This window comes from Pyrus communis, chromosome 13 (assembly GCF_041283825.1).
Source record: "Pyrus communis isolate YQ-2024b chromosome 13, ASM4128382v1, whole genome shotgun sequence".
Classification (NCBI taxonomy): Eukaryota; Viridiplantae; Streptophyta; class Magnoliopsida; order Rosales; family Rosaceae; genus Pyrus; species Pyrus communis.
This window is the reverse complement of record NC_142577.1, coordinates 26,365,225-26,378,941: the sequence shown is the minus strand read 5'-3', so window position 1 is coordinate 26,378,941 and position 13,717 is coordinate 26,365,225. Positions and strand designations below refer to the sequence as shown.

The 13,717-nt window shown below is 38.4% G+C and overlaps 2 protein-coding genes across 2 annotated transcripts; both read left to right on the top strand.

The window, feature by feature from the left end:
- The first annotated feature begins 4,584 nt into the window (after window positions 1-4,584).
- LOC137738187 (metalloendoproteinase 2-MMP-like) lies at window positions 4,585-6,015 on the top strand. Its single transcript, XM_068477816.2, has one exon. It carries the CDS (start codon window positions 4,686-4,688, stop codon window positions 5,814-5,816), a length of 1,131 nt encoding a protein of 376 aa, XP_068333917.2. The 5' UTR covers window positions 4,585-4,685; the 3' UTR covers window positions 5,817-6,015.
- A 5,149-nt stretch (window positions 6,016-11,164) lies between these two features.
- LOC137738307 (protein JINGUBANG-like) lies at window positions 11,165-12,904 on the top strand. The gene has a single exon (XM_068477945.2). The coding sequence runs from the start codon at window positions 11,427-11,429 to the stop codon at window positions 12,732-12,734; it is 1,308 nt and encodes a 435-aa protein (XP_068334046.2). The 5' UTR covers window positions 11,165-11,426; the 3' UTR covers window positions 12,735-12,904.
- Window positions 12,905-13,717: the final 813 nt, after the last annotated feature.

Genomic DNA, 13,717 nt, shown 5'->3' with positions numbered 1-13,717 from the left:
GCAATACGCATAGATTAATACTGTGTAGGTTAACTCCTCAATTAAGTTTTCTATAATGTCTTTGTTTCTGTGCATCAGAGCGAGGTGAAATCAGTATAAAATCCGGTATAGTGTTTATATCGTCCTCAATTTAACCACCTTGTTAAACAACGGATGGGTCCGATGGGTGGAATCGTATATGAGATTTTCCAACTAATTGAATGATGGCGCTTAGAAACAACGGATAGTTCAAACGATTCGTCGTGGAAGGATAAATTGTGATTTGATCCACAGTACCGGAGATTGTTAGGTTTCATGAATCAACTAATTAAGTTGATTAGTGATCAAGAAACAAAGCTCTGTTTGGCGTCGACTAGTTTAAATTCAGTAGTAATATATAAGAAAAAGAATTCGAATCATAAACTGAGTAAAAAGTTGTATAAAAAAACCATAAATTCTTACTCCTATTCGGATACAAATCAAAAAATCATTTATTAACCAGAGTATAAACAATCAAATCCGTGTACAAAATATACAACAAAAACAACAAACAGAAGGTCACTAAAATCAAAGAACGATCAAGCTGTGTAGCTATGTACTTAGCCCTACTGTTTTCCGGTAGTCTTGTGGCACTTGTCCTTGATCCAGTGGAACCCAAATTGAGTCCCGACCTTCACTTTGTTCATGCCGTTTGCTGCAACTGCCTTCGTCTTCCCAAACCCTTCCTCCACTTTTTTACCATATTTCGCCTTTGCACCGCCCCCGGAGCTCTTGGTGTAGGAAGCAGGAAGAGGGTCGGGGTTGTAGTCCCACTGATCGGCCCATGAGTTTTCGTGGTTCGGGATGCTTGCCATTGCTCGCTGAGTAATTGTTTCCAATTTAGTAAGTAAAAATAATGATGGTTTTGGTTTGGGAGGGATTTAGGTCTATATATAACCACATATTATACGGTTTGTGTGGCAGCCTGAATTGAAAACGCGGTCTTTCCATGTATTTTCAAAGGCGAACACGTTGTTCATGTGACGACGACTCGCTTGATTACAAGATAGGGTTTCTTCTAATTACAGGAAAACAATTAATTAAATTTAAATAAGTGAGGTTTTGGAACCTTCTGGGGATTAAGAAAAAAGAAATAATTTGATTAGGAACCGTGGAAGTTGTCAAATATGGACTACTGCTGTCGAAGGTTCCATTTTCTACATGTATGTATATAACGCAATGGATGATGTTTAACTGAATATACAAACGGTTGTAATAAAGTAATGAATTATGATGGAAACCAAGACTTTTGACCTTTCTTATAATTCTTTGGCTTGTTTGTGTTCATATTGGCATATATGTTTGTTCAGGCACTTTATGCAAAAGGATTTTCTTTTTTTTTTTTAAATGAGGATTAGGTGTGGAATCTATTTCACATCGAGCTTTAATGATTCGAACCGTTTATTTTGTAAGTCTCGATTTATAGATCATTCTTGCAAAAATTCAATTCAATCTGAAACCATTTACCTATTTAATTATCAAGATAAAATTTCATTGTTTCTTATATAACAAAGTATTCGTTAATTTCTTTGAACTCAATTAGATGTCTTAAACATCTCCGATTTAGCTAATATTTTGCAAGGATAGTCTATGAGGGGCAACTTAAAATATAGATGATCTGGATCGTTAAAGTTCGATGTGGTGTGAACTATACAACTAATCCTCATTTTTTATAACAAAAATAAGGATCTATCCCTTTAAAGGTTTCATGTTTGTTTAATGACACATATAGAACATTACATAAATACTACAATCATCTTCAATCATCGGCTGCAATAAGCACTTAATTTGATTCGACAATTGACCTCTCTTCCTACGTGCTTCGTCGGTTTTGTGGTGGCAATTGATTTGTTGGTCCTTGGAGGATGATGCGGCTTTTTTCTTTTTTAGTAATGGGGTTCTTGCTGGTGTGATCTCAGGTGCTAGTGGGAGGTGATGGTTCGTATTGATCGTTGCGTGTTCTGGAGACGGCGGCTGCAGCTTCAAGAGCGTGAAGCCCTAATTTAGGGTTATTTATGTGTTGTTTTTATTGTGCAGGTTGGGCTCAAAGGCTGGCTTTAGGCTTTGTCCTCTGTGTTTTTGTCGGCCATCTTTTCTTTGTGCTTAAATTGTATTTGGGTCTCTGTTGTACTTGTTCTTTGTTGTAATGTAATTTACCCTTCGTCAAAAAAATAAAAACATTTGTTAATTTTTCAATAATTAATTTTGGCTAATTTTTTATTTTAAAAGCGATACTACAAGTCTAAACTAGACCAAGGGGAGGAGGAGCGTTTAAAATTGAAAAACAATTGGGTTGAAGACGAAGATACCGCCTACTAATCTAGATTAGATTATATATATTTATTTTTTGGATGATGCTAGGAAAACCAAAATTTGAAACTAAATAATGTGGTTATTGATGATTGGATTATTACTTAAATGTTGATTAACGTGCTTATTTTTTATTAGTGACACATCATGTGATTTGCATAGGATCCTCTTTGTGAGTGGATCTTAAGGATCTGTGAATTGTGTTCGTTTATCGTACATCATATGGTCAATTTTTGCTAGGTACTATTTGTGTTTAATTTTAAATAAAAAAATTAAAATGATTTTTGACCGCACAATGTACGATGAACAAACATGATTTACAAATCCCAATAATCTTCACAAAGAGAATCCGGCAAGGATTCGGATTTTAAAGTTTTAGTCTAGCTGACATTACCGTTATTTTTTTACTTAATAAGTTGTTATTGATACTTTAAAAAAGTCATTACGCACTCCAAAGTATATTCTTATTCTCTCATGCGGTCTAGCTTGATTGGTTCAATGTGAAAGTAAGAGAAATTTTTAGTTATGACGGAAACACAAGTGGTACACCATGTGTTTTAATAGGAGTGGTGAGAAATTTTATTTTTTAAGTTATTAACTTTTTAGCACACATATCCCACAATTTGTATAATAAAATGTAGTGCACACATATCACACTGAAAAATCTCTCGTGAAAGTAGTATTATGCCTTTTGATACGGCGTCAGTCCCTAAATGACAAGGATTTAAGGATATAGATGTATATACACACAACGTCGAATGGCCCCCCAATTATATATGTGGTTGAACTAGCCAAATGCAAATGGCTGCTTTCTCACTTTGGTACATGTCCTAACTATATATTTGTTCAGCAAAAAAGAAAAAAAGAAGAAGGAATTTAGAAATATACATGTACTTGTCCCCCAAGACAGCACAAGAAACAGGAAACTGACCTAGGACAAGTCTATAGTAAGATACATCTTGGTGGTGGGGTGCGGCCTTCCTTGCAAACAAATATCATAAAAAATGATAACTTTAGAAACTAGCCTTTTCCGCATATGTTTTCTCGCATACAAAAGATCTTTTTTTGTTTTATCATGCACGAATGGGGAGAATGAAATTACTCGGTGGTTTTTTCGCAATGAACGGAAGAAATTGAAAAGGGGGAAAACAAATGATCAGTTTTGGTGTGCAGATAAACAAACTCCTTAATAATGTCCAACATGCAAATGGAGAGAACCAAACTGTGCTGACTGGGACACATATATCCCAAAAGTGCAGCAGACGATAAACTAATCAAAATAAACAAAGAGACTGTTGCATGAACGACTGTTAGTAATATATGAACGTGCTACTGTAATTGAAATCGCTTTATAAAATATACAAATACGTACCAAATACTAGTTGAACAAGTTAACCTACATAAAGACCCCATAACATGATTGGCTGTGTGCGCGACCAACTGATAATATGATTGATATAGAAAGATGAATCTTCGGGGATAGGGCCAACCAGATGTACATTTCTTAATCAGTTATTTTGTTCCACGTCGACGTTTATAAGCTCAACAACATCCACAACTCCTCCTGGGGATCGATCGTTACGTGATCAGGAGTACAAAAGCAGTTCAACCCCCAACTTTGACCGTTTTTCGCTTTCAATTCGCATATCATCACTAAATTAAACGATCCAAGTCAAAACATATATCCATCTTCCATTCATTTTCCTTTTTCTTTCTTTTTCTTTTTGTTTTCACACATATACTGTATCCATCATTTTAATTCTCATCAATAAAAATACGTAGAATTAGATAAAAATTAATTCGGATAGCGTCACTTAATTAGGGTCATGTTGGTATTGGTTAAAATCAGTGCAGTATCCTATAAGACCAAATTATTCAAAGTTGTGCATACTTAACTTTCTTAAAAATAATGTTGAGTATTTTATCAAATTCCAGGGTGTAGAGTTTTTTTATCATCAAATCGTGTTCGTTGTGTTCTTAACAAATGATGTAACCGTGAGCATTCGAATGCAAAATACATTATAGCATGCTAAAAAAATCCTATAAGAATCTACAAAGAAGCTTCTATCACACAAGCATTCGAAGCTCCGTTTTGAAACCCACACCTAAAAGAAAATAAAAATCAAACACGCAATTCAATTTACTAATTTTGATTGACAAAGACTTCTAAAGACATATTCACCAAGTTGGACAAATATTGAACCCTACACAAAGTCTTCGCCGCCCCTAACTTTTCTTTTTAATATCTCCTTCTCCACTCTTACTTTCTCAAACTCCAAACTTCCCTCTTAAAATCAATCTTCAAAAACCTCACAACCACCAAAAATCCAAACAAAACAAAAAACCTAAAGTTAATCATGACGAATCTCCAATTTCCACTCCACCTTTTCGCCATTGCCCTATGCCTCTCATCACTTTCGCAAACCTCAGCTCGCTTCTTCCCCAACATCTCCTCCATACCATCCTACCTCGTCCCAAATGCCACCATTCCTGGTGCTTGGGACGCCTTCAAAAACTTCGGCAACTGCCACGCCGGCGAAAAAGTCGACGGCCTCGGTAAGCTCAAAAAGTACTTCAACCGCTTTGGCTACATTCCAAATTTACCTACAGCCAACCTCACCGACGACTTCGACGACGACCTCGAAGCCGCCCTTAAAACCTACCAAACGAACTTCAACCTCAATGTCACCGGTGAGCTCGACGGCCCCACCGTCGAACACCTCGTCAAACCCCGATGCGGCAACCCCGACATAGTCAACGGCACCACCACCATGAACTCCGGAAAACCAGCGTCGTACAACGCCACCAAGTTCCATACCGTCTCTCACTACACTTTCTTCCCCGGCACGCCCGTCTGGCCGCAGAACCGCCGCGACCTCACTTACGCTTTCGTGCCAGAGAATGAGCTCTCCGACCCTGTAAAAGCCGTGTTCGTCAGCGCCTTCCAACGGTGGTCGGAGGCGACGACGTTGACTTTTACAGAAACTACCACTTTCGACTCGGCGGACATCAAGATAGGATTCTTTAAGGGCGACCACGGCGACGGCGAGCCGTTCGACGGGGTTTTGGGGACTCTTGCGCACGCGTTCTCGCCCCCGAGCGGGAGGTTCCACTTGGACGGCGACGAGAACTGGGTCATCACCGGTGACATCAGCAAATCCTCCGTGACGTCGGCCGTTGATCTGGAGTCCGTCGCGGTGCACGAGATCGGACATCTGTTGGGGTTGGGGCACTCGTCGGTGGAGGGGGCGATTATGTACCCGACGATCGCGTCGCGGACGAAGAAGGTTGAGCTAGCAAACGACGACGTCTTGGGAATCCAGTCGCTGTACGGCGCCAATCCCAGTTACGACGGTACGACTAGTTCGTCTACGCCGTCCAACCAGGCGAGGGACACGTCTGCTGCAGGGGACCACCTGGGTTCCGCTCCGCGTTTGTGGGGCCCCAGTGTCGTGTTGGCAGTTGGATTCCTGTTACTATTGTTTTAGTTTTTCTCTTTAATTTCTGGTTTATTGACTAGGATTAGATTTACCGATTATTTATTACATTTTTTGGTTTGGATTTGGCACCGTACACAGATACAGTTGAATACAGTTAGGACGAACAGATACTGTCAGCAGTATAGTTGAATATACAGTTTTTTCATTTTTTTATAAAGAAAATTATATTTTTATTTTCTTCCACCAATATCCTTACAATGTTTGCTTGTTCGTGACTTGTCCACCGAGCCAATAATTGGTCCTCTCATTTTCAGTAACAAGGAAAAATGTTTTTCTTTGATAATATTACATCATTTAGCCCTACAAATGTTATGATTGAAGTCATTTGTTCTTTTTACGTAGTAACTTTTAAGCGTTCGAATGAATTAGAAAAAAATTGACCCGTTAATCATAAAAATATTACTTATGATCATAACTGTTAATTTCTTTAATTCATATAGATATTTAAACAATCTGATTTTTGTGCTATTATATATTCTACTTTTTCTTTAACACTATTCTTAAATTTTTGTTTAAATGAAAGCTAACACAACATAACGTTGATTTAATCAGCCCTTTTTTGAAAAAATAATAGAGATCTTTTGATATAGGCGCCTCAATTTTGCATTTTCTAGATCAAACATTCATGCATTTTAGTGATTTGATTAAACAATTTTTTTTTGTCATAATTTTGGTTCTATATGCACATTATATTGTAACAAAATTCCTATAATCTAGCATTTTGATTACACTCTCCTCTATTAGAGATAATTGTAAAAATAAAAAATTTAAAAAAAAAATTTAAAAAAAAAAGTTGGTTTGATTCAAAATTATTTTCACAATAATGCTACAATTTACCTATAAGATCCCACATAGCCCAGAGGTGTGGATCTTGTAAGCCTTATATGTATATTCCCATCTGTACCTAGCACGAGGCCTTTTGGGAACTCACTGGCTTCGGATTCCGTAGGAACTCCAAAGTTAAGCGAGTTCGTGCGAGGTCAATCCCAGGATGGGTGACCCACTGGGAAGTTCTCGTGTGAGTTCCCAGAAACAAAACCGTGAAGGCGTGGTAGGGGCCCAAAGCAGACAATATCGTGCTACGGTGGAGTCGAGCCAGGGATGTGGTGGGGGCTCGGGCCGGGATGTGACATTAGCAATAATTATCTACGATTTAAGATATTTTCTTTCCAAAATAATTTAAAATATTTTTAAATCCCCCAAAATCAAACGTACCGAAAGAAAATTTTCTTTTAGTACTTTAAGAAAAAATAGGATTGAGAATAATATAAACGTACCAATACACAATGTGTACAAATAAAAATAATGTGACACACCCCTACCAAGATCAGGGCGTGCTGGCCATCACACGAAGGTAACGTAACCATGTGCACGTGCGGAAGCTAATAGAGTAGTAATATAAAAGTACGAATAATTAAAAACTAGCATACAAAGTACTAAGACAAGTGCTAGCATAAGTGAGATACAAATTCAGAGCAAGACTATAGCAGTCCAAAAGAAAAATTGCGACATAAGTACACCCGAAGGTGACCCTACGCTGGTGAGTATCTGTCAGAAATGTCGAACAAGCCCTCTGGGAAACCACCGAGACTGCTAATCAACTAGAACCTGGAGGGGCGCAAAACAAAAGCGTGAGTGGGCAAAAACAAAGCTCTTTGAAAACCATTTAGCAAAATACATTCTAACCCCTCGCCGTAAAACCTGTATACTTCCCATAAAATAAACATATATACGGATGTATAAATATGCCAAACATGCTCAAGGGTATGCCAATCATGCTCAAGAATATGCCATGTCAGAACCTCATAATGAAATGCAAGTGCTCAGGTATAAATCACATCAAAAGCATAACATCTGGCAGCCGGAGTCACCTAACGTGACCTGTACGGCTGCATATAGAGCTCAAATCTCAAACTCAATAACTGAACCTGCCCACGAGTCGGAACCACCTAAAGTGGTCTGTACGACAGGCCTGGGTGTAATATATATGTACGCTCTAGTGCTACGATCACGTGAAGGCTGTGCGAATAATCGCGGGTCACCTACGAGTCGAAACCACCTAAAGTGGTCTGTACGACAGGACTGTGCACCTAACTTGGATCCAAGCTGAGCGTGTGGTGCAGGAGGTGAACATCACGTGAAGGACTGTGCCCTACTCTGGGCGGGAGCACTAACACCGGGGGTGCAGGTTATGAGCTCTCTAAGCATCTCAAACTACTACTGAATATAAACATGCATACCACTTACCTGGCACTTACCTGTGCGTCCACGGCACCCAATACGTATATATAAATGTATGTCACTACTAATGCATGTGATGATTCATAAACAATAATAATATGGTGCATGGCATAACGTAAATAACCCTTTTTAATCAATTTTTGGGAATATAAATGTATATAGGTATATACGGAAAACAAAAGCCCACTCACTGATAAGTGGAAGGGTCGTAGCCCCCCTGCCTCGAGTGCGAACGCTCGTCCTCGGGGTACGTGTCACCTATATGCGAAATAACTATAAAAACGTTAACTTTAAAGCACATAACCAACTTCTCGTAATAACTTCTCATACATTGCTCAAAATGGTCAAATGAATATACCAACGTGCTCTACACAACCTCAGGATCACAACCATATTTTTAGAAAAAATTTCCTCCGCCACACACGCCGGCCACGCGCAAGCACGTGCGGCGCACACGGACGGCGTCAACTGACGCCGTGAGGAATATTCCGTTATCTCTAACGGATTCCGTCAACGGCGTCAGGAATATTCCGTCAGATTTGACGGAATATTCCGTCACCTTCTCCAGCGACGTCGCCGGCGCCGGAAAACTGGAAAAATTTCAAATCGTGTTTTCTCACTCGTTTTTCAACCATTTTTCATGATTCTTGAACCAAAATGAAGCTTAGGACTTGTAGAATCACGATAGACTACTTTTAAAGCCTAAAATTCACGAGATCATACCTGTCTCAAAACTAAAAAACCGGCCAACTTTGAAACCCACGATTCCGACGTCCAATTTCGTCCAACGAGCTACTCCGATGCTCCTTAGGACCTCACTAAGACATCTAAGAGCTTCAAATTCCCAGAAACGAGCTAGATCAATGTTTGCATGAACAGTGCTCAAAACGGACATCGTCGAATCGACGTGAAAACGACGAATTTCTTACCTGAAAATGGTATGGCTGTGCTCCCCTCGACCTCACAAGCTCAACTGTGTCCTTGGTTTCCTCGATCTGTGAACGTTCGAGTGAGTGTGTGTTTGTCCGTACGTTTATGGTGAATGGGAAGGGAGAGAGAGAGACACGGGACAGAGACAGAGAAGGGCAGAGAGAGACAGGGAGTGTGAATGTGTGTGTGTGTGTGGCCCAGCACATGCCACAACACACAAAACAACCAAACAACATAACGAAAACAAACTAGGGGCAAAAAGGTCATTTCGCACGTACGTTTTAATAATCTCGGGACGGGATGTCACATAATGTACCAATATTAACAATATCTATTAAATCAAACGTACCAAAATTGCAAATAAACGTACCAATTAATAATTTTTGTAAATTCAAACATAACTGCATATAATATATACGTAATGTATTGTACCTATTAACAATTCATCAACAACTATAATTAAAAAAACAGCAAAAATATATATAATTTCACAAAAAATTTGAAAAAACTACACAAAGCTTTTATGTTGATCACCAACTATTTGAAAAAGAAAAAACCATTTGGAAAAAAAATAATATTAAATGTTTGCATAACCAAAAAAAAAAAAAAAACTGTGATCGAAAAAATATATTTGGAAGAAGAGAAGATATAGTTTAATTACTAATATCTCCACTAAATAAGGAAAAGTGCATCATGCAGATAAAAGGATAAATTCAGAAATTATTTTAATTTTAAAAAATAGAGATGACTATTGATCAAAGCACTTTAATCAAATTTAAAAAAGACACACATGTTTAATCTAAATGATATATATAGAAAAATTGTAAGGTATTCTAATTTTCCCAAAATAATAATAATTACAACGAATGATCCCTAATCCTGGTTACATGTAATATATGACTCCTGGGCATCCCCGCAGCTGATCTTATAGGAACCTTCGATCTTAACTTATCCTTTATTTCTTCTTCAATTTTGACGAAATTAAGGGTAACTAATTTCTTTTGCATTTAGGTACAACTGGTCGTCCTCAATGAGCCAAAGTTTGGCAGCCGGTAAAGAAAATATATACCAGCGGAATCTTACAAAAAACAGTGTGAAATGATATTGATTATGTTACTTGGTCGACAAGTTCAAGAGTTTGAAAGAAGAAAAGCACTGGACCCACGTCCACCAGATTATTCAACCTTTTCAGTTTTAGACGAGAACATATATAGATCAATCGTGCATCAGTGCAAACTAATCTAATAATCTTTTTTTGTTTTTTCAGTGAAGAATACCTTTATAAAGGTCAGCTCACACCTTCATGAGTTGATTTTAGTGTTTCTTAAGAAACAATCCAAAGCACGCTACATGTTAAAGTATAGAATACAGCCCATCTTCAAAGGATCAATTTCACATGGGATGTATATATGTCCCAACTTCTAAGCGCTTCAACCTAATCAGCTACGGACTACACAGACCCCATAATATTGCTACTTCAGCTGTATTAGGCCTGGTTTGGTATTGAGGTGATTCTGAAAAAAATTGGTATAAAAAAAAGTTAGGGGCTATTTTTGTGTTTGGTAAACATTCAGCTTCAGCTTTTTTTCACAGTTTTGAGTGAAAAAAGCCAAAAACAAGAAGTTGCAAAACCCAGCTTTGAAAAACTGGCTTTTTTCACATCTGTTTTACATAAAAGTTTACTAAACACTATAATACTGTTTTTTTTTTTCAAAAGCACTTTTACAAAAAAGTTTACCAAACACTCTGCTGCTTTATTTCACAGCTGCTTATTCTCACAGCACAGCATAATCAGTTTTTTTTCAAAGCACAGCAATACCAAACCAACCCTTAGCACCAGCATAATCAGTTTTTTTTCAAAGCACAGCAATACCAAACCAACCCTTAGCACCAGCATACAAAGCCACTGGTGTTCATCAAATCGTACGTGAACCCATAAATCCTTAACTAATTATTAGGCACGGCCGATTGATACGATAGGACATCTCACTGCCGAGGCAGATTCTCTGCCCTTTCACTTCCCTTGCCTTTCTATTTTGTGTGGTCACGATTAAGTCACATCAATATTTTATATTATTTTTTTATAGTGATAATAAGATAAAAAGAAATAGTAATATAAAATTTTAACATGACTTAATCGTTACCGCACAAACAAAAAGACACAAAAAGTAGGAGAGCAGAGAATCTGCCCCCCTCGCTGCCATCCTACACCAGTACCTACTTTTGGTGGAAGAATCTGGCTTTCTCTTGAAATTCTATATTATATATATAATAACCTAGCGTCTCAAAAGAAGGTACTTGCACATTTCGAGACTCGATCGACAAATTAAGCTTCTCTACGTTTCAGGTCATTTCGATCTCTGTATAAGAATGTAAACTCCATCATATAGTTATAGCTGCGTTTTCTCTATTTTCCTTTTCAATATTATGGGACTTGTTCCTTTCCCCTTGCCCTGTCACACAAAAGAATCTACTGAAGAATCCTTAACCTCTAGCTCCACGACATCCGGTCTTCACTCTGTGTCATCAACCTCCTCCTCCCTATCGTCCCAGCCAAGTCTCCCTTCTGTTCCTTCTCTTACTCCATCAAAATCCAGCCAATTAGAAGTACTGCGATCCCCAAGTGTCCACCACCACTGCATAGCCACCCTCCAATCCCAGTCATACATCTGTACCTTAGCCCTTTCTGGAAACTTCTTATACAGTGGCTCATCCGACGGCCGGATTACAGCGTGGAGTAGTATCCTATCACATCCTTCAAATCCACAGTACAACAAGGTGGTAGCCACTCCCAGCACTGTAAAGTCTCTGGTGGTTGTTGGGAGTGGGGACGACCGCAACAAGCTCTTATTCAGTGCTCACCAAGACCATAAAATCCGAGTCTGGAAAATCAACACGACCGACACGCATGAAAAACTAAAATGTATAGCCACACTCCCAACTCTAAATGACCGTGCCACAAGATTCTTTTTCCCCAAGAACTACGTGCAAATCCGGCGCCACAAGAAGTACACCTGGGTGCACCACGTCGACACCGTCTCCGCTCTAGCCATATCCAACGACGGGTCGTTTCTCTACTCCGTTTCATGGGACCGGACACTCAAAATATGGCGGACTTCCGATTTTAAATGCTTGGAGTCGGTGAGCAACGCCCACGACGACGCCATCAACGCCGTAACTTTATCACGTGATGGAAGGTTTGTATACACGGGCTCCGCGGATAAGAAAATAAAGGTGTGGACGTGGAAGAAAGACAAGTCAATGTCAGTACGGTTTGTTGGAATTCTAGAGAAGCACAAGTCAGCTGTGAATGCCTTGGCTTTTAACACCGACGGGTCCGTGCTGTACTCCGGTGCCTGCGACCGGTCGATTTTGGTTTGGGAAAGAGATGGTGGTGCGGACGGCGGTGGGGGGGACATGGTGGTGGTGGGTGCGTTGAGGGGACACACAAAGGCGGTATTGTGTTTGTCGGTGGTGGCAGATTTGGTGTGTAGTGGGTCGGCAGATTATAGTGTTAGAGTTTGGAGGAGATTATCGTCAGGGCTAGTTGGCGATTATCGTAACAGGAGTTATTGCTGTTTGGCTGTGTTGGAAGGTCACAGGCGGCCGGTGAAGTGTTTGACTGCAGCTGTCGATAATACTGATTCTGATTATTCTGGTGATTCTTATTTTGTTTATAGTGGCAGCTTGGATTGTTATATTAAGGTCTGGCAAATACGGGTCCCCTTTTCATAATTTGTATTTATTTAGGTTCTACAATATTTTTTTCTGGACTTTAAACAATTTTTTATTTATTTTGGTTCTACATATTATTAGAGTGAGAAAAAATCCTCATGTATATAGCTCTCCAAAGCTGTACAAAACCATCGAGAAAATAAAACTAGTACTACAAAGTTTGCGTTTGCCATTAACATATACATAATGCTGCTATTTCAATCAAACTTACTCATCACATTACTGATTACTTTTTTAAGCAAGTGATGAATTACTTGAAATTAGGTTAGAATCCATTGAACCTAATTTTTGAATAAGTGGTACAGTTTTCCTTTTCTTTGTTGTTACATGTGAAGATTCTGGAGATGGAATTTTGGGAGACAATATGATAACCCCATCTAATCAATTGATAATATTCCTCTTAAAGATAACTTATTTTACTCATGAACTTTTGGAGGATGCTAAGGAAATCAACTATTTAAATCAAATTTTGTAAACTATATGACATAGTTGTTAATAATTTGATTATTATTTAAGTGTTGATTAACATGTTTATTTCTTATTGATGAAACATCACATAATCTGTAAATTCGGTCTAGAAAATTAGTCTACCTAACATATTTACTTGATTTTTAGAAAACATGCCAAACATCCATTGCCCCATTTTCTTGAAACACCCTCATCAGCTGTCATGCACGTTGAAACACTAGCATACTACTGCACCCATATACAATGTCTTCTATTCAAAGCTTTTAATTACATGAAGAAAGCTAATTAAGCGTTTTTAAATACTTCTATATTTGATAAAGTAAAATCACCACTTTCAAAATTCAACCTAACCTTCGGTTCAACCTACCTAACGTAGGTTTAAATATTTGAAATATATTTTGCAAATGAAGAAGTCCACAATTTGTCAAATCATGAGTACGTGCGTGTTGAAAAATAATATTCGATTAGTTGTTTGAGAATGGACGGAGAAACCATTTAACCTAACACAATATCAT